The sequence below is a fragment of the Cydia pomonella genome, chromosome 22, assembly GCF_033807575.1.
Source record: "Cydia pomonella isolate Wapato2018A chromosome 22, ilCydPomo1, whole genome shotgun sequence".
Classification (NCBI taxonomy): Eukaryota; Metazoa; Arthropoda; class Insecta; order Lepidoptera; family Tortricidae; genus Cydia; species Cydia pomonella.
Window position 1 is genome coordinate 6,045,696 of NC_084724.1, and position 22,585 is coordinate 6,068,280.

The 22,585-nt window shown below is 37.0% G+C and overlaps 1 protein-coding gene across 1 annotated transcript; it reads left to right on the forward strand.

Annotated features, from left to right (window-relative positions):
* The first annotated feature begins 465 nt into the window (after positions 1-465).
* Positions 466-20,726, forward strand: LOC133530410 (uncharacterized). Its single transcript, XM_061868319.1, has 9 exons — positions 466-474; positions 2,386-2,411; positions 3,131-3,224; positions 7,757-7,799; positions 11,666-11,745; positions 12,472-15,826; positions 16,509-16,602; positions 18,274-18,378; positions 19,140-20,726. Exons 1-9 carry the CDS (start codon positions 466-468, stop codon positions 19,273-19,275), a joined length of 3,942 nt encoding a protein of 1,313 aa, XP_061724303.1. The 3' UTR covers positions 19,276-20,726.
* Positions 20,727-22,585: the final 1,859 nt, after the last annotated feature.

The following is a 22,585-nucleotide window of genomic DNA, read 5'->3' on the forward strand; positions in this document are numbered from 1 at the left end:
AGAGGACGCTGGTTCTATTCCAGCCTGGGGCACTGGAGGCCTTGGTTACTTTGTTATTTTAGTTATTTTTTTCAGTTTATAATGGAGAATTAATCTTGAATTGCGTCTATCCACCATTTTGGAGTCAAAGGCCGGTAGTCCATGTGCTCCTTGTAAAGCTTACTTGCTTGCTTGTAAGCTTGCTTGTTGTTGTTGTAACGCTTTACAAGAGCTGATAAAATTACTGTACACTGTCTTGTACTAACCATACAATTTTAGTTGTATTTAAAGCTCCTAAGACTACTAGTATTACTGTCGAAATAGTCCCACTGGATTGAAGCCGTAATTAAAAAAAAGAAGAAGTATATGCTGGGAATATTTTAGTCAAAACTCAAAACTCTTAGTTACTTTGTATAACAGTGCAGTGTACAGGTATGTATAATAGTTTGGTCTTAGCACTCTTAGCTGTATTTACAGGTTGTATCAATGTTTATTGTAAGTGCTATCCTGTAAGCTTACATAGGCTGTGGCCAGCAATCCTGGTCAAATGTTTACATTAACAGCATTAAGCATGATTGTCATACACTCATACACATACCTCGGACAGGCAGGGGCAATTTAGGCTTGATAATAAGGCAAAGGTAGATGAAAATTGAAAATCTAGCAGATATGTCTGCATTATTATAACTTATTATTATTTATTTAAATTGCAGACATATCTACTGGATTTCAAGGAAAAATATCAAACTGAGTCATAATCCTCACTGCTGAGGATTGTGACTCCTATGTAAATTTCCTTACAGCAGCTCTCTTCTCCCTGTCGGTTGCTATGTGGGAAGCATGGCTTAGTGTGATATCCATCTGAGCTGATATTTGGTGGACTTGGTCCACTAGGCCGTCTGCAATCCACCTTTTCCATCACCACAAGTCTCTCCAACTTGCCCATGGGAGAAGGCAGGTACAGGCAGCCCTGGAGCTCAAATTTTACATACAATGTATGCTCCTCTGCATCTAATATCAACTCCCCCCCCCCGCTAGTTCACTGGCTGATTACTTGCCAGGTTTAGATAGAGAACTTTATGTTGAGATAAGTGATACATCTAAGTATATTTAATTTAGATTATTAAGTTGCTATATTAAATAACTCTTATCCTAGTTCCCCGAGGCCCCGGGTTCGAATCCTGCGAAGAGCATTTATTTGTGTTTTTATTAAAAATATTTGATTGTTATGGATGTTTTCTATGTACATAAGTATTTCCATATAACTATTTATGTATATTATATGTATTGTCTACTAGTGCACACAACACAAGCCTTATTGAGCATACTGTGGGCCTAGGTTGATCTATGTAAAAATGTCCTTTAATTTTTGTTTTCTCATATTTTAATATAATGTTAATCATGAGTAAATAAGATGTCATAAAAGTTCTGGTTAATATGTCATTTGAGCATCTTCTTCTTCTTCTTCTTCTTTCCATCCTGTTACCCCCTGCTGGGGTGTAAGGCTCAAACCACTCCACTCTCCACTGACTCCGGTCCTGGACACCTTGGGTAACCTCCTACCTCCTCTCACCTCATCCCCAATACTCCCAACTCTTGCTCCACGGAACGGCGCCAAGTAAGTTTTCCGGCCATCTTCCAGGTCAGGGCCACTTTGGATAGGTGGATTGAGCATATCCTCAGGAAGCGTGACACCCACATATTTGAGCATACCTGACAACAAAATGGGCGCTCTTATACAATTTCGAATTAATACCATGATTCTACTTAAATTAATTTTTAATATGAAACCCGAGCTAATACCAGAGTTGTGGAACTCTGAACATATACAATAGGGAGTGTGCATAAACTGTAGGGGGCAGCACAGCAGCAAAATAAATATTTAAGGGGGGCTCCCATACAACAAACATATTTTTTTTGCCGTATTTATAAATAATGGTACGGAACCCTTCGTGCGCGAGGCCGACTCGCACTTGCCCGGTTTTTTGTCCTAATAGGGTGGGGGGTAGTTTTAAATATACAAAACTATATTTAAAACTACCCCCTAACTTGGGTTACTTGAGTCAAAAATATATATCAAGAAAATCAATAATAAGTAATAAGTTCTCAGTTCACCCCAAGGAGAACACACCTGTTGCTAAATTGAGTTTTTTTCGTGAAGGTAAGGCATTATTAGGGTCAAACGGTCGGCGAAAAAGTGAGGTTAGTGGCGTACACTGTTTTACAGCACATTAGATTACCATTTAAAGCATTTAGAAAGATTTTAATAGAAATTGTGATAGTAGAAACGTATCACTAACGGTTTTGCCAGTATAGGTAATCATAAATTGAGTTTTTTTCGTGAAGGTATGAATGAATTGTTTATTGCATATCACAAACCAGTTATTAAAGGTAAGGCATTATTAGGGTCAAACGGTCGGCGAAAAAGTGAGGTTAGTGGCGTACACTGTTTTACAGCACATTAGATCACCATTTAAAGCATTTAGAAAGATTTTAATAGAAATTGTGATAGTGGAAACGTATCACTAACGGTTTTGCCAGTATAGGTAATCAAAATTCCTACTAGATTTTGTCTAAATACGTGCCTACTCACTGTTTAAGTTCAATTGATTTAATATGTTTAGTCAATGGCGGCTTAGCCACGTGGCAAAAGTGGCAAATGCCAGGGGCCCCGCGCACCAACGCCTTGTGACCGTAAATAGTATAGGTATTATACTACAGAGGCTGAAAACATCTGGAAAGTAAGGGGTTGCCGGCCGAGCGCAGCGAGTCGTACGAAACCCTACACTGAGCATGGCCCGACAATGCTCTTGGCTGATTTTTATGTTATTGATGTTAAGATTTGAGTGTACCTACTCAAATCTTAACATCAATAGTGATGCTTGATGAATAGTTGATTATTTTAAGTTATTTCCTTGTATGTTTAAAAAACCACTACATGTAACTCAGCGTTAATAGCAATTCGTGGACTTGATAGAATTTGCCACAGGCCCCGCGCTGGCTTAATCCGGCACTGTGTTTAGTAGAGAGTAAAAAGTAAAACTCCCATAATGTTAGCCACGTGCTAACTTCATTGCGCAAACAAATATAAAACAGACATCTCACTGTTTGCTTAAATTTAGATTTTTACCGGTATTTGTTTGTCCTACAGGGATCGAGATGACATAACACGTGTGGTCCGACAACCTGTATTCGGCTCACAGGACAGTCGCCGTGCCAGGTCTCGCCGCTTCTCAATTGGCCCTGTAAGTAAGCATAAATCAATCATTTTTTTTACGTGATACAAGATATAGGTACGTGACGGCACTCGTTACTATGAGAGCAACTTGAAAACGCAAAAAAGGTTGCATAAAAAACTTCTATAGGATGTCCCAGAAGTAATGCAAGATTTGAATCTATTAGAAAACAGTTTCTTATATTTTTATTTTTATTTTTATATATGGTATATAAATACCACATCGGGCAAATTGCTTCCGAGGATTTGCTGGCACATTATGTTCTCTTTTGATAAAACTATCCATGACCATTTTGCGTAAATGTACGTGCACTGTTAATTAATGGTGCTCGATCTTGCGACATGCTAACAGTTTTTCTGCCTAATTCTATATAAATTCGATGATATTGACGTGGTCATTGACATATATCTAAGGACGGGTCTTACGGGCACTATGATCATGTTCGCTATAATAGGGGTGTTACAATGTCTGTCTGTGGCATCGTAGCACTCAAACGCATGGACCGAATCCGATGTTTATTTAACTTGCCCTGTTAGTATGTAATATATTTGCGTGGGTCAAATCTTGGAAGCTATATTTGACCCATTTTTTCGGTTTCCGATTGAGCTGAAAATTTGCATAAGTATATAATATGTAAGTCAGGTAACAATGCAATAATGTAGTCCCATCGAGCTGATCTGATGATGATCGAGACTGGAGGTGGCCGTAGAAACTCGGTGATGAAACAACGCAACCAAATTGTGTTTGGGGTTTTTAGAATTGTCTCGATGGGTATTAGGTAGTTGCCTGTGGAAAGAAAGGACAGTCGATAAAAGCTGTACCAAAATGCTATTTTTGCCAAAAACTTAACATTTAAAACTTTCGTGTTTTGAACACATTTTAAAACATATAACGCGAATTTATTTTGTTACATTGACATATATATCTAAGGACGGGCCTTACGGGCACTAAGAATGGCGCTTGTTCAGTGTCAGCCGTCATGACTAGTTCCGTTAAACTGCATGATTGGCTCGAATTAGTTGCGACCAATAGCGCGCGGGTTGCAAACTCATCAACCAATCACGTTGTGGCGTTAGACTGCACGATTGGCTCGAATTCGTGTGCGTGACACCGATGTACTGGCCCCATTCTTATTGTTCGTAAGGCCCGTCCTTAGCTATATATGTCAATATTTTGTTACAATGGAGTGTGGAATAAAAGGAGGAACATCTCTATGTATGAAAAGTGTCCATCAAAAAACATTAAATAGGCGGCGCCACAATACACCGAAATAAAATTCCATAGACCTAGTATTTATATAGATGTGCTATACGCCTGCGCTCGTGAGGGACAGAACATACGCAATGCGACAAAATTAAAAACACATTTTAACATTCCTGACAACATACCCAAAAACAACCTACGTAATTTGGTCGAGTTATTTGTTGCCCCTCCCCCATTTCATCTCTATATTATTAAACCTCTATGGTTCATGTAATCCATGAGCCTACCTAGCGCCACCGGAGAGATTAGGAATTATATTATTTAAAGCTGAAAGCTGGTCACTTTTGCAATAGTTCTGCCATAAGAGATTTTCCTCCTTTTAATTCCACACCACAGTGGATTTTGGGACCCGAAAAAGTGACATGGTTCCATAAAATCGAATAGGCCTACTTACATGCACCCCGAAACAAGTTAAATTTTTTTCTGCTAACTTGTAGTTTTTTTTCTAGACGAATTTCACAAACGCTCAATACGACCCCGGAAAATTGGGAAAATTCTTTATATCGACAAAATGAGTGCACACTGTGCACACTTCATATTTGTTACCTTTATTTCCGACGTTTCGTTTCGTTGTGGTGGGTGGTTTGAAATTGTGATTCCTACCCCAAACTTTATAGACTTTTCGCCGAGTAACTACACGAATCTTTGACATTTTGCTGAGACAACAGTTATCCGCGACCACGCCCAGTGAAACCTGTGTCGAAACCTCGGAAATAAAGGTAACAAAATACATTTGCGATAGGCCCGATTTTAAACATGTTTTAAAAACTTATTTTAACGTGAAATCGAGTTTCCTTGCGGGTGGTTCTTAGTTGTGTTTAATAAAAATCGATCTAGCCGTTTGAGTATCAGCTCTTGGCATAACACGTAAGTGTTTTTTTATATTTTTAATTTAATAGTTATTATTGAATGTCTTTATTAAGCATTATTTTCAAGATTTTTCCCTTTTTTTGGACCGCACGGTTCCAGGGAGGTTTGGGACATTTTTTTTTAGGGTTCCGTACCCACAGGGCCAAACGGGACCCTATTACTAAGACTCCGCTGTCCGTCCGTCCGTCTGTCACCAGGCTGTATGTCATGAACCGTGATAGCTAGACAGATGAAATTTTCACAGATGATGTATTTCTGTTGCCGCTATAACAACAAATATTAAAAAGTACTGAACCCTCGGTGGGCGAGTCCGACTCGCACTTGTTTTTCTTTTGGAGCGTTTATTTTCGTATATAATATATTCAAAATTCAAAATTCAAAAATTTATTCTGCAAGTATGCCTCAAGGGCTCTTTTACAAGTCAATACAACATTTATAGTAACATCATATAGTGACATGAAAAATACATAACAACATTTTATAAATACAACAGCCAGTACCTGGGTAAACATTACATTATAATAATCTTAAAATAAATAATTACTACAATACAATAGAGATGTATAGTCTCTATGGTTAAAAACACATTAAATCTGGAGATGTAAAAGGTCCCCAATGTCAGAGTACTAATACTAATAAAATTTGGAGGTGTAAAGTCTCTCCAAGAGTCAAAATAAAATTTATACTAAATAAATAAACCGCGTCTGGACTGTTAAACTAGCAGTCTCATAAACTAATGCTACATTCTGTACATGGGTGAATCAACTTTTTTTGTTTTGTTATCCTGTCCCGTTGTCCAAGGGACAACAGTGGCACAGTTTGTTTGAAGAGACGGTGTATGCCGTTCTATTAACAAGCTTAGTAGGGGGCCCAATATGGACATTGGTTATAACGACCACAAAAACGCAAGTTTGATACATTTAAGTACCATAAAATCAGTATTTCAATGAACTTTTGTCCCCTGGACAACTAATCGTAACCATGGCAACGAGTGACGCTAAAAAGTTGATTCTCCCATATAACTAGTATGTACCAAGTCAAGTATATTATACAATATGACAGAGACGTATAGTCACCACGGTTAATACATGAAGTTTGGAGATGTATAAGGTCTCCACGGTCTGAGAAAAATAATAATACACAATAATAAGATTTGGAGGTGTAAAGGTTCTCCAAATGTCAAAGAATAAAAAAAATAAAAAAATGTATGAAATACATATTTCACGTCAAGAGACTGTTAAGCTAACAATCTTAAAACTAGTTCTACAGAATACATAACTACTATGTATTTAATATGTCAATGTCATCATCAAAATAACTAAAACATAACAGACATTAATACATAAGGTTGAACAGCTAGAAACAACAGCGCCATATGCCTCTCCGGGACACTGCACGCAAAACTATTACAGCTTTTGAGACTGGATACTTGGCCATGATTCCGTGTCTCCCAAGTAGTCATCTTGGGTAGTATAAGTAACATTCACACTTTCGAGTAAGGTTTACATTAGCTCCCTTGCGCCCGGGACCTTGGCGTTTGAGTGATGTTTGTGTTTATGACATTTATTTATTTATTTAAGCTTTATTGCACGATATAAAATTGTACAAATGGCGGACTTAATGCCTTAAGGCATAAATCGTTTAAAGGCACCGATAGACATAAAGCGTTCAAAGGGTTAAAAAATCGTTAAGAGCCCTTATTCCTTAGAGCGTTCACGAAATAAGGCTCGATAGATGGCGTTGGCACTCGGTACGCGAGCGCCTGCAATGCGACGCGCGTTTCAATGCAGACAAGAATAATCTTGATAGTTTTCAATATAATTTCGAGCAACATTAATTTTAGTGTTATATCATTTTTTTTTTCTATTTATTTAGAAACAAACAGTCATACACAATTTTTGATCAAAACTTATAGACAAAAAATAGACCTATAGTTTCATATGTAGAAATAAAATATAAACAGGTCCGTGGCTATTACAAAAAACAAAAATACTTAAATCTGTATTTTATAATAACAAATACTTGAAATATGTAAATCAGTGATTTGATACGTCTGTAGAAAATAAGTTACATATACATCGTAATATCATATGGGCACTCTTTATTTTATTTTACAATCACAGTAGTAGTGTACAGAGTGTAATGTAAACCTTGCTCTTTATTCTATCTCTTTCACACCAATGGAAAACGAAACAGTAAATGACTGCAGGTATAAATAAAGAACATGCGCTTATGGCTAAATTTGCAGAAAGTCACAGCATGAATTGTATAGCTTGAATTGTATTGGCTAAGCACCCAGGGTGCCTAGCCAAGATGCCAATCGTTTGCACATATTAGTGCGATAGGAATAAGGCCTCTTAATAATAAGTCAAATGTCTTTGTTACATTTACCATTAAATTGTTGTCAGGAACAAGAACGGAGTCTTCCTGAACCGCGCAGGAGGAAAGCAGGTAAAAACTATTGAATTATTTGAACATATATGAAATTATAAAATTGGTCCAAGTCACTTTGAAGTATGGTTCACATTATGCTTTGAGTTAGACCAAGATAACTGCAGCGATTTTGATAGCTCAGACTGCAATAGTAGATTGTACAACAAGGGCATAAAGCGATCCATTTTTATCCGAGACCATTTATTGGCCCGAGCGCAGCGGGGACCAATATACTCGAGGATAAAAATGGACATTTATGCCTGAGTTATACACTCTGCTTTTCACTTCGATTGCAAGGAAATTACACAAAAATATCCAATATTTTAGGTAATTTTGCCGTATTTTTTCAAGACTAATGAAAATCGTACTCATTCTGAAATTATGATTTAATATAAGAAATAGGAGCAAAATACAAATCCATATAAATTTTTAAAAGCTCCTATTATAATAATGAAATAATCAATAAGGGGCAAAAAATATTTTCTATAATGCCAATACCCAGGAAGGAAAATGGGGACGTTTAAAATAATACTTGCACAGTCGGCGCCATCAAAATCCCTGCCGAGTTATTTTGGTTTATCTCTAGCCAAATTATTTGCTAGGAGGTACAGAAATAAGGTGTTAATAGGGAAGAATAGCTTTTCGAATCTAACGAAACAACGGAATTTTTTCCATGAAATTCCATTTCGGGATAAAACGGTTACCACTATCTAAATTTTAACAAATCACTTTGATTTTGATGTCGATCGCTTCAGCATAGTATATTCTAGGTTTATTGATTTCTCTTTTCAGAAATTTCTTTTTCTTTTTTGCTTTGCAAATGTTGAAGAAAAGGAAAACCTATAAACCAAGTTTTACATTGTGTCACTAAGCCTCACTTGCACCATCAGGGGCGTAGCTACCGCCGTATCCGCCGTATCAATTATACGTGCCCCCCCGGGCCACGGGGGCTCCCAACTAGGGATTGCAAACCGGATTGATTTTCAATCCGGCCGGATCCGGACGGATTTTGGCCGTAGTCCGGCCGGATCCGGCCGGACCGGATCCGGTTTGGTATAGGGATAAAAAAGGTAATTAAATGACATATTTTTCTAGTATTTTGCGTAATACGTATTCCTAAATCTATAATTTGAAGTTAATAAATAACTTCTTAACAATATAATAGAACTTGGTATTAAAAAGTGTCACAATGTCAATATCATTTTAAAAACAAAATTTTAAATCGGTAATTTATTATATTTATCCATTCTAAAGTGCTCAAATTTTCGTTTACAACTATAAATTTGATTAGTTTCCAAAGCCTGATGATGGGATGTGGGGTGGGAATTGGAGCTCCTTGAAAGGACAAGTTTTCGTAACTGTTCTTTGATTGAATTCTTTGTAGAGTCTGTTCGGAAAGAGAAGAGTCGTGGAATGTATTGGGCCCCATAAATTCCACGACTCTTCTCTTTCCTCACAAACTCTAACGTTGACATCCATTCTAGCATAGAGAAATAAGAAGTACATAGAGTGCTCACTCCATACATCAGTTTTGGTACCAAAACGCTTATTATTTTCGTAGTCGACATCTAGCATCGAGAAGCGGAACTCTCAGTACTGCTACTCGATAATAGATATCGCGGCAAACAAAAAGTCTAATGATCAACGATTTTCCGCTAATATTATAACCAGAGTAACCGGAACTCTATTTTAAACTCCTACGCTTACTATTATTTATTACTTTTAACGAAGATATTTTACTTTTAACCAATTATGATATTAAATGCGCTCTAGTATTATCTTGCTCTAATTTATTTGTCCGAAAAAGTAGTAGACTGAATGACTTAAAAAAATTGTAATTTTTTTAATTTATGGAAAAGTATATTGGTCAAATTATAAGGAACAACACACGACACGACAATCTCATGCGAAAAATAATAGAATGTATGATTGAAAACCATCTCGGAAAGGGACTCCCTAAGAAAAGCTACATAGATCAAATAAAGAATTGGCTAGACGTAGAGTAGCATGTACCAGGAGATGAAGGAAATTGCATTAGATTGGATGAAATAGTAAAGACAAAAGATTCTCTCTTAAATTTGAATAGAAAAGAATCTATATTTTATCATATATATACATATATCGGAGAAAACTAAAGATTATCAATATTATCATATATTATTCATTCACACATATTGATAAGCCCAACTGTAGTCGGTTAATCTCCTATCACAACATTATGACACGACATTAACCTTCTCTTTAGCATAAATTACAAACGCCTTCTATGGCATCTCCATCCTTTCATTTTTCCTTCTATTACAGTATTTATGTAATCGTCATATCGTGCCACCAACATGAAAGAAGAAGAAATCCTCTTCTGTTCCCAGTCATCGTCATAATAAATATATTTTTATCTTACTAAATTTAAACTTTTTCATTCGTTTTTTGTTCTGTTCAACTTCATACCTCGTATCCGTTGCCTTTTCCTCATCTGAAACGCACAGCGCGTGCTGTAATTATCCGGTCCGGATCCGGTGATTTTTACCGCATCCGGTAGCTCCTGAAAAGTGCCGGATCCGGCCGGATTACCGGATCCGCCGGACCGGATTGCAATCCCTACTCCCAACGTCCGTTCTTGCATAGAGAAATAAGAAGAAAATAGAGTGCTCTCTCCATACATCAGTTTTGGTACCAAAATGCTTATTATATACGCAGTCGACATCTAGCATCGAGTAGCGGAACTCTCAGTACTGCTACTCGACAGTAGATATCGCGGCAAACAAAAAGTCTAATGCTCAACGATTTTCCGCCGGCTAATATTATAACCAGAGTAACTGGAACTCTATTTTCAACTCCTACACTTACTCTGGTTAATAATGGAAGCTTATATACAATTAAAATAATTTAAGTGTGAGCAAGAAAAATACGAAATTAAATCATTAATAATTTGACTAGTTTTAAATCTAAATTTACCAATATAAATTGTAAAAATAATGTAAGTATATCAATTATTTTAATTATTATTGTTAAAGAAATCATTTAATGATTAACCATGTCTTAACATTTGTATAAAATGTATGTGCAACTAATCTAGTAATAGATTTCGGCTTTGTGTTATAAATTTTGTTTAGCATATAATGGGAATTCTTTTTAAATAGGCTTAATTTTGCGACTGATATGTTCAGAGGTTTTTGTTTAATTCAACACAACACAAGCCTTATTGAGCTTATTTACTGTGGGACTTAGTCAATTTGTGTAATAAAGTCCTATAATATGTAATATAATTACCAATTTTTTTATAATTACTTGTCATTATAGGCCTCTTGGGATATCTTGTATGGAATTAACCCACATTTATCAACTTGTGAACAATCTTATGACCTACCTACCAAACCTTGGAAGCTAAATTTGCACTTTCCGATTGAGTTGAAAATTTGCATACATATGTAAGTCGGGTGACAATGCAATATAATCAACAATCGAGCTGATCTGATGATGGAAGCAGGAGGTGGCCAATTTATAAAAAAGTAGCGCCATCTAATACATCAAAGGCCAAAGGAACACATTGGCATTGGGTAAAGGGCACATTGTTTCAAGCGATAGCGCCATAACTTTAAGGTTGTGCCCGGTAAGATGGCGCCACTTTTTGATATTTAACAAATTTAACACATGTCAGTGAAAGAATAAGGATCAAAGTCAAAAGGCGTTCTAAATGTTCTAAATCATGTGTCGAAAGATGACAGTAAATTTATGTGGCTATAAAGTTTTATTTGACAATACACCTCTATTTCAAATTCTCTTTGGTACAACTCAAATCAAATATTAGGGAAACATCGATAATCATATACTGTCAATAAATCATGCCCCCTAGAATCGGAGGTCTGAATATGGCCCAATTACAGGCTTCGCCGTACGATCTGCCGTCCAGCATCCGTTAAGTTGCAACTCTCCCTCCAGTGCTTCCACCACGTCTCTCGCACAGGTGAGGGCAGCATATAGGTAATAAAGTAAGAACCCGCCTATTCCTATCTTTATAAGACACCTTTTTAATTACTTTATTAATTTAATGCCTTATATTCGGATTCATCAGCTCTTTTCTTTAATTTGTTTACATTATTGGTAGAAAAGCCGACTGCAAAATTTCGTACCGACTTGATACCGCGATGAAATGCAAAATGGTTTCCCATAAAAGTGATGCTGTAAATGCAGACTTAGCATCACGGTATCAAATCGGTACGAAATTTTTGCAGTCGTTTCTTCTACCTTATATACTCCGAGAGACAAGACCAAAATCACGCCATCGATTATAATTTCAACTAATCGAAACTACTTAAGTATCCCATTGTTTCTTCTGATATAGGTAGGAGGCTTGTTTTTAAACAACACTTTTTTTCTGAATCTTCAAAACAAGTCAATAATTCATAATTCTAACACTGCAATGTGACTTCTTCGCCTGCACTTAGTTTTGCTATCCCAGTCAGCAGTTTTATCTGGCCAGTCTGCCTGTGACCAGTGACCACGAACGAAATGTCATGTTCGAAACGTCAGGCCAAATAATAAAAATAAGTGCACGCGATTAAGTCCCGTTTTAAAATTATAAGTGAAAATTGTGTTAGTTGAAATCAACATATAATACAATCATTTATCCTAATATGCTTTACAAATGAGGGAGCCAGTGCTCATTTTACCTGCTGTTTCTCTATTCCAGCTTCGAGAGAAGTTGACCGTGTTACCTCCATTAAAGTTCACCAAAGTAACCGCAAAAATCGCCACCACCCCCGAGCTACCTGCGCTCGAGGAAGAAGAATACGAACGTTTAAGCAACCGCGCACCAAAGCCAATTTGCGGGGTGTCGCATAGAAAGCAGTATCATAGCGACAGCGAGGCTCAAAATTTTATTAAAAATACCACATATCTTCTGCCTATTGTCGAAGAAAATTCACATAGCCTAGTCGTGACCGCGGCTCTAGATACTACTGTCAGTAGTGACCAATCAGCCATCATTAAGACATTTGAACAACTACACAATAAAGTCCCCCAAGCTGATCTGGTTAATTTGTTGGTAGAAGAGGCGCTTAACTACGGGCAAGACAAAGATAGTGGTATAATATCGGTTAAAATCACACAAGATAGCGACATCGTTGAAAATACACCATTTTCAGAAACAGTACATCGCAAAAAGTTGGGCTTAAAACGCAAAACTAAAGATATTAAAGAGATCCGGTATACCACCGACGACTCTGACGTCGTCGATGATACCCCTTGTTCTGACTATGATTGGAGGAAAAAATGCCGAACTAAAAGTGACAAAACAAATAAGAATAATAATGATGAAAATGAGACTTTAAATGAGGAAGCAGTTGACGCATACTTTTGCCAGGAAACGAACAAAAATTACGTTGACCTAATAAGTTCTGCTACAATAAAGAAAATTAGTGAAAGTCTTTCTCAAGATGAAGACAGCGAAATTTTTTGCGAAATGATGGATGGCATAGAAATAGTCGAGGAAGAAGAAAATGCGCGCAATTTAGCTTTTGAAGCAGATATTGTCGATTGTGTCAATAACGTATTAGATAAGGTCTGTAATGACCTTGATAAATGTGTTGATCTACTAGCAGAACAGCAGGAACAAATCGATATTTTAAGAGCTGTAAAAAATATTGATGATAAGTCAAATAATACGTCTAAAAGACTGAAAATGAATAAAGACATATTAAAATCGCCCAAAGAAACAAACGAACTCGATACTAACGGTGTTCAAAAAGTCACCCTGAAATTTAAGCCTAAAAAACAAGCTACAAAAAAGAATACTTCTCGGCAAAAAAAAGCTAAATGTGTCCAGCCTCCAAATGATATCCAAGAAGATGGAGACTCAAAACAAAATACGAAATCGCCAACTAATGCCATAGAACAATCAATTCGACAAAAGCGCAAGCTTTATTCACCCAAGGACGACGATAATGAAATCAATGAAATCCATAGATACAAAAAAGAACGTAGACCATCAAGTTCAACTCAATCTCCAATTGCAGCATGTTACAAAGAATTGGAGAACGCTCGCAAATCCCGCATAAGACTTCCTAGGAAGAAAAAGAGTACACAACCTGTAATTTCGCCTAATACCAAGAAGTTGAATGATATATTCGATAAAATTAAAGATAATGTTGTCAATAACGAGAAAATAACGCTCGTTGATAAGAAAAGTGACAAAGATCTGAGTCTGTATAATTTGTCGAGTGAAAGCGACGATGAAGTTTTTAAAAAGAAAAAGATCCAAGTCCAAAAACGTATATGTCCGTCCAGTCTAGAGTCCGTAACTAAACGCAGGCAATCGGTGAAGTCTGTAAATTATACTTCGTTCTATTCATCGGAAGATGAATGCCAGAGGGTAGTAAAGCCCAAAGCTGTTAAACAAACGAAAACTAGAAGCCGTAAAGTTAAAAGAACACAGAGTACTAACTTGATCGATGAAAGAATGAGAACTGATCAACCTGAAGTTTTAGAATCCTCCTTCGTCCAAGATAAGGGCGATATGAATGTACCTGATGAACCTCAACCTGCGGTAAATGTATCAGTTTTAGAAACCATACCTGCTGATGATTTACATGATGAGCCCGTAGTGTCGGGAAGTAAACATCAAACACTTAATAACCAGGAAATCATTAAAATTAAGACTGAAAAGAGCTTGAAAAAGAAATGCGAAAGACTCACTAAGCCAACTATAACAAAGAGGAGCAAGGAAATAATTACAAATGTACCAACGGAAAGGGAAAGTACAACAGTAAGTCCGCTGCCTGGACTCGTTGTAGAAACGGAACCAAGTAAAGATGATTTGTGCTCTTCCCTAGACGCTAATTTGCTTCAGAAACTCCAAAATATATACACAGGGGCAGAAGATTTAAGTACGACCCGTGATACTCAAAACTTGTTGCTAAACGATAATAACAATGATGGAATAAAAGTTGATTTACTAAGTAAAACCTGTTATAATAAAAATTTGACAATAAACCTGGACAACTCTAATGACAACGCAGTAGCTCCTGACAATTTACAGGCTGGGGATAAATCTGATGTAAATTCGGAGAAATCAATAGAAACAGGCGGTCGGTCTCCCATTACTGCCCATAACAACCTTGATGAATCTCCACCAAGTTTGGACGCACTGAACGAGAGTTTTCAACACAGAGATGTAGATGTCGAAGGCAGGAGCAGATCCATAACGGAATTCCTGGCTAATATGAGGAATCAAATAACAAATAGTAAATCTGTAAAAAGCACTTCCCCTATCATACCTATTACTAGAATGTCCACAAGTTCGCGGTCGAAATTATGTGCGAAAAAAAAATCAGAATTAAATGGGAAGCCAAAAAAGTCTGATAAAAGTAACCCAAGAGTTATGTTAAAAAGAATGCCGTCTGAAGATATTGAATCTCACGTGAATCCCGTTACGCCAAAATCGAAAGCTTCAAATGTAGTTTTGACTAGAATGTCTTCTGAAAAATTCGTAACTCCCACTCGGACAAAAACATCAAGCTCTACTGTAACACCTGTAGTCGTTCTAAATAGGGTTTCTTCTGATGAAATTAATAAATGGCTTCCTATGCCAGAAACGAAGGATGTTCTTGAAAAAGAACCTGAGATAATACCTATAAAAACTCTTACGAGACGAAAAAGTGTATCAAAACCTTGTATTTCATGCGAAAACTTTAAACAAAAAATTTCCCCAGTGAAATTAAATTTTGATATCGTAGATCTTAAAAACGCAACTAGAGATATTAGAACCAGCAGAACACTCAGAAGCAGATCTCAATCATCCGTCAAAACAAATGAATCTCGTTCAAAATTAGAAAAAGTAAGAACAGAAATTTTCGAGTCTTCAAAGGAAGTAAATGACCAAGATACAAGCCGTGAAGAAACTGTTGTGAAATCAGCTGAGACAAAAAATATATGTAATAAGGAGAAGACTGTTAGGTCTACTGTGGATCCGTCAGAAATGAGTAAAAGTGTAGCTACCGTACAGAGCTGGATAAGGAAGAATGCCGAGGCCAGGTCATCAAAGACAGGTGAATATACATAAAAATAAACCCCTTAATCATAAACGTGTACTAAAGTTACGATGCCGATAATCATCGTTTGTCCCTTTCCATCATACCAATACGTCGGAAAGGGACAAACGATGATTAGCGGCATCGTAACTTTAGTACACTTTTATGAATAAGGGGAATAGTCTTTAAGCTTTTGAACTGAGCTCGTCCGAATATAGTATTCAGTATTGTGCTTAAAACCGCAAACGGCAGGCGCCATAAAAACAACCAGGAAGCTGAAATTTTGCATACATAAGTCCGGTGACAATGCAATATTATGGTACCATCGAGCTGATCTGATGGTGGAGACAGAAGGTGGCCATAGGAACTCTGTGATGAAACAACGCAACCTTATTGTGTTGGGGGTTGTTAGAATTGTCTCGATGAGTATTAGTTGCCCGTGGAAAGATAAGTACAGGCAGTGATAAAAGCTTGTCCGAATTATGAAACGTTAGCCAAAAATTTATTTATGTCTGTGCGTCTGTCTGTAGCACCATAGCTTTTAAACGTGTGAACCGGTTTTATTTCATTACAAAGCAGGTTTTCTAGCGGTGGTTATTAGACCTGTTTTATCAAAATCAATCCATCCGTTTTATTGCGTTGGGGTTTTTTTTTTTTAAAATTTAGGTTGAATATGTCAAAATGTATTTTGGCATTTCAGATCACATGGCGTCAAATACAGAAATGCTGTACCAACAGATGATGGAGACACTAAACACTCGCTTGATCGAAATCAATGAAGCTACTGGTGAAGCGTAAGTATTTTTACAGTACATATGGTGCTACTTTACTGCACTAGTGCGGTAATTAGTACATTACGTGACTGTCGAAAATTTAAAGGGATGTACCTACTGTAAAACGTTGTACGATACATGTGCAAATAGGTAATTCGCAACTCGTGTCGATTCAAAACACTCCCTTCGATCGTGTTTTAATTTATCGCCACTTCGTTTCGAATTTCCTATTTTTCGCACTTGTATTGTAATATTTGTAATGTACATTATTCATGTATCTAAAAAAAGTCAGGACGCTAAGCAGAAGCAAGATCTCTATCGCACACGCATATTTATATTGCTGTCCCGCTCGCACAGTGGTATTGACCGCCGGCATCATGGGTGGGACAGCGATATATTTACGGGCGTTCGATAGAGATAGCAACAGGTGGGTCAATGTACCAAATTCTCCGTGCTTAGCGTTCTTACTTTAATAATTATTCATTTATCTTTTTTTTGACAAGCAGGTACAGTCAGCGTCAAATACTTTGTAGCAACCAAAGTAGCCAAATAGTTCGGTACACCATATATTTAGTATGGTATACCGAACTATTTCGCCACTTTGACTGCTACAAAGTATTTGACGCTGACTGTACGTCTGCGAGCGATACGACAAATTTTATATGAAACTTGGCTTCCGTAGCTCGATTGGTTAATAGCAATGAACGGATTGCAGAGGTTGCGGGTTGAAGTCCTGCCGGAAGCGTGATTTTTCCATTTTTAGGGTTCCGTACCCAAAGGGTAAAACGGGACCCTATTACTAAGACTCCGCTGTCCGTCCGTCTGTCTATATGTCCGTCACCAGGCTGTATCTCATGAACAGTGATAGCTAGACAATTGAAATTTTCACAGATGATGTATTTCTGTTGCCGCTATAACAACAAATACTAAAAAGTAGACTCGCACTTTTCCGGTTTTTCCTTTAATATAAAATTATTCTTAATATGCACAACATTTGGGTATCAGGACAATAAGAATCAACAACGTTGAATGGTTAGTACCCCACAGTGTTGGCCGAAACGTTAACGCAATTAACCATTATTGGCCAATAACCATTGTAAATTGAGCCGTAAACTGTAACCGTCCGTAACGGTTTACGGCTCAATTTACAATGGTTAATGCTTAACACTGGTGCCCCATATAATATTTTAATAAATTAACAAACCGAAGACAACGGGTTATTCCCACTATTTACCACTTAGTTGTTACCAGCAGTGGTAACTACGGGGAATTTTTTTCCCACCTTTTACCACTGGTAACTACGCGGATTTTTTTTCCCACCTTTTACCACTGGTAACTACGGGGATTTTTTTCCCACCTTTTGCCACTGATAGCTACGGGGAATTTTTTCCTACCTTTTACCATTGATAACATTTTCTTCCTCGCGTTGTCCCGGCATTTTTGCCACGGCTCATGGGAGTCTGGGGTCCGCTTGACAACTAATAACACTTGCATTCTTATTAGTAACTACTGGGAAAAAAAAACACCAATTGGGAACTTTTTTCCCAGTAGTTACCAGTGGTAAAAGGTGCGAAAAAAAATCCCAGTAGTTACCACCGGTAACAACTTAGTGGTAACTGGTGAGAATAACCAAGGGAACACGTATGTGCCCCATATTTGCAACTGCCCTGGCTGACTAACGTCACTTTTTAGGATCCAAGCGGTCTTCTTAGAGGACCAAGAATCGCTGGCAAATATGGCAGGACAGGTCAGACATATGGAAGAAGCTCTTCAGAAAACGGTCAACAGCGTTAAAAGGTATTTATATTATAAGCTTTAACTATGTAGAGGTGTCCAGAACTGGTATTATACATGTGGGTGTTAAGGCCGCTAAGCTTAAGTGGGGTTGGGCAGGACACGTCTGCCGTATGCACCCGGATCGGTGGGCCAAATTGGCTACCGAATGGACACCGCAGATTAGCAGAGGCAGAGGCAGACCAAAAAAGAGATGGCGGGATGACCTCGACGCTTTTTGCAGAGACTGGCGGGAACACACTTCAAACCGTGATGAGTGGCGGAAAAAAGGGGAGGCCTTTGCCCAGCAGTGGGACACAAAATAGGCTATATCAATCAATCAACTATGTATGTTTGTACGGGTCAAATCTTGCAAGATAAATTTTACCCGGTTTCCGATACAATTGAAAATTTGCATACATTAAGTTAGGTCATCATTGGCCACATCATCTGTTGTAGATGCTTGTTGCGTCGCTTGTGGGTTTATGGGGCCGGACATCGCCAACTCATCGGACAACTTCGTGACGCTATTCCGGTCTCATTTCGGCGCGTTTCTCCCAACCGTCGGCCCCAATGCCGAAACTGTCATGTCCCGCTTACAGGAGTCCTTAAACCGTAGAGTTGGACGCAATGCAATATTATGGTGTCATCGAGCTGATTTGATGATGGAGACAGGGGGTGGCCATAGGAACTCTGTGATAAAACAACGCAACCTAATTGTGTTTATACTACCTTCGGTTGCTACGTTTAGCATTTCTATCGTAATGTATTCTTGCAATTTTCAGCCTTAAAATGAGAATAATCACACATCAGAAGAACAATATGGAACGTGCTTGCGATCTCATTCGCGCGGACGGCGAGAAAAAGGCACGTATGGTGCAACTTCTTAAGGAGGATATCGTGCGGATTTTAAGACAATAAAGAAAATATGGAAAAGCCTTAAAATAAGTAGGCCAGTACCTAACCTATACCTTGATTCGTCATTATACTCTGTATCTTTTAAATAAAAGTACACAAAATCTACCCTCAAATGGCTCCTTAAGCCAGTTAAGAGTACATGAAAACATTACTTGATCAAATAGGTTAAAGTCAGGTCGTTCGATGACAGATCCAGGCGGTTTTGTATTTGGTTGGTTAACCAATAAATATTAAAACTATCCGAAAATGTACAAATTGTTTGTTTACTTTTGTTTGTTTACTATGTTAAATTGTAATGAAATAAGTTAATGTTAAATTGTAATGAAATAAGTTAATGCGGGCATTTATTTGTGTTATAGCTAATTTTTTATTAGCTTGTAAAAGAAAGATTGGATTTTTTATGTATTATCAAAAGGTTGCTAAATTTCTTGCAATTTATTTATAATTGGGTATACTTAGAAGCTTAGTCACGGATGTACAGTAAGTTTAAGGAGTCTCTTACAAATATCACGGAGAAAGACGGTTGATCATAGCCACCTAAGACCCAGATTTTTTGATTTGTTGAACCTTTTGTTGATCAATGATAGTTTAGGATTGATGAATATGAACAAAAAATGTACAGCGGCCTCAGGAGAATAAGCGAGTACAGAGAAAGAGGCTTTCTTAATCGAGAGTAATACTGCAATGTTCTGCCGCTAGAGGCAGCACTAGCACAAACCGGAAACCATACATAGAGTAACTTTTAGTATATACTATGCCTTAAACTGTTTTTTTACAAGTTTTCACTTATTGTTTGTTACGTATATGACAGTGATGCATCAAGTTTGTTTACAGTTTGTGCTAGTGGCGCCCTCTACGCAGAGTTTTGCGTAATATTCCCTATTCGAATACTAGGGTCTTTCATCTTATCTGTCATTGGGTCATCCACCTGGAGTGCCATCTATGTTAAACTTTAATGTCTAGCATCTAAAAAAAAGGATTAGTTCCCGATTCGCCGGATTCTTGTTTCGTCGGATTCTTGTTGCGCTGGATTCTTAACTGTTTTGCCGGAATTTTTCAGTTACAGAAAATCAAACAAAACTATGGAAATATTGTGGTTTTACCTGTATCTATTAAATAAAATTACGCTGTTTCCTTGAAAATATGAATCGAACCGATTTCTAGGTAATTGTAGTTATGTCCTATTGTGCAACAACAATAAAATAATAATTCATACAATAATAAAATATAACCACACGCTTTCTTTACCTAACTCATTTTATTACATACTAATATTTCCGACGAAACAAGAATTCGACGAAACGAGAATCCGGCGAAGCAAGAATCCGGCGAATCGGGACTAATAAAAAAAAAACGTTAAGCACGTAGATTTATTATTTATGTTATATACGCTGATACTGTTCATAGTTAAGTATTACTTTATTCGTTTATTATTAAAGACTGTTGCCGTTGAATCTATTTCTATAATTTAGTTTCCACCATTTTTTGTTATGTAAGGTGTTTCATTTAAAAAAATATTATTTGTACTTAATTTTTACGTAGGTAACATACCTTCGTTTATTTTTCTAATTTTTTTAAATTAATTAATTATTAATACATATGTTGCCGTTAGTAAAATTTGGCTGTTATTTATAATTAAATTGATTGTTATTTTTTCTTATATCAAAGTTAATAATTGTTATGCTTTCTTAGTTGTAAGTGTTACTGATGTAAATATACTAAATATGTTATAAATAAATAAATATTATAGGATTTTGACGACCGGTTTGGCCTAGTGGGTAGTGACCCTGCCTACGAAGCTGATGGTCCCGGGTTCAAATCCTGGTAAGGGCATGTATTCGTGTGATATGAGCATGGATATTTGTTCCTGAGTCATGGGTGTTTTCTATGTATTTAAGTATTTATAAATATTTATATATTATATATATCGTTGTCTAAGTACCCGCAACACAACCCTTATTTAGCTTACCGTGGGACTTAGTCAATTTGTGTAATAATGTCCTATATTAAAGAAAAAAAAAGGACATTATTACACAAATTGACCAAGTCCCACAGTAAGCTCAATAAGGCTTGTATTGAGGGTACTTAGGCAACGATATATATATAATATTTATTTATAAATACTTAAATACATAGAAAACACCCATGACTCAGGAACAAATATCCATGCTCATCACACAAATATAAATGCCCTTACCAGGATTTGAACCCGGGACCATCAGCTTCATAGGCAGGGTCACTACCCACTAGGCCAAACCGGTCGTCGTGTTATAGTTATATATATATAATTCCTTTATTTACTCTAAAAATAAATACTTAGTAAAGATAATATTTTGTTTATTTTTGTAATGCCTGTCCCGTAAGCTGTTTTTTTTTTGTGCTAGGAGAATAGAACCTTATCCTTTCATATGTACATCGTCAAAAATTGTTCAGTGTTTAAACCTCGGTGCTGAAAAATAAGCATAAAGATGACTAAAAATACAATAGTTTAAATATTTACGAATAAAAATGGTTCACTTAATGAAAGTAGACAGGTTTTTGTTTTGTCTAAATCGTGTCATTCAAGAAAACGCGTGCCTTGACTCGTATAGAGACCGTGCGCGTTGGAGGGTCTGCCATCTTGTGACCTGAATCGGAACCATAAACATGTACATTAATACGTCACGTGTTTTCTTGTGCATAGTAGGTTCTGCCATCTTGTGGGCTACATCGGAACAATAAACATCACATTTGCGCCTCGCGCCAAAAATCTGACAGCTCTTGTGCTGCCTCCTACAGTTCATGCACGCTCCCTATTGTCATGTTCTTAAGATTTGACAAATGTGCGCGTCACATTGGATGACATGAACTATATTTTTTTTCATTTCTCATCCTCTGACAGTAGGTCGTTGTTCTAAAGTGTGCAAAAAATGATACGTTTCTGCTCTTAAGAGTACTGTACTTTCCAAGTAAGTATGTATTTTCTTTTTTTATACGATAACCAATTCAAATTTTGGTTTTAAATGGATTAGTTGTACATTTTCCATTCTGACAATTAACTCCCCATTTCATAAATAACGATATTTATACCTAAATTGTTAATTGAAAGTACCATCAAGAAATACTAGGAAATTAATACTAAGCCGTGTTTTATAAATAAAAAAGTAGAGCGTTTAACTCGGGTGAAATGCACCATTTCAGTCTCGGGACTATTGACGCTCTCACTGCATTCGAGCGCCAAACTACTTCGACAGAGATGGATGCCTCACATGCCTTGGTTAACAATCTACTTTTGTGTACCTACAGTCCCGGCCAATTATATATCATCTCCATG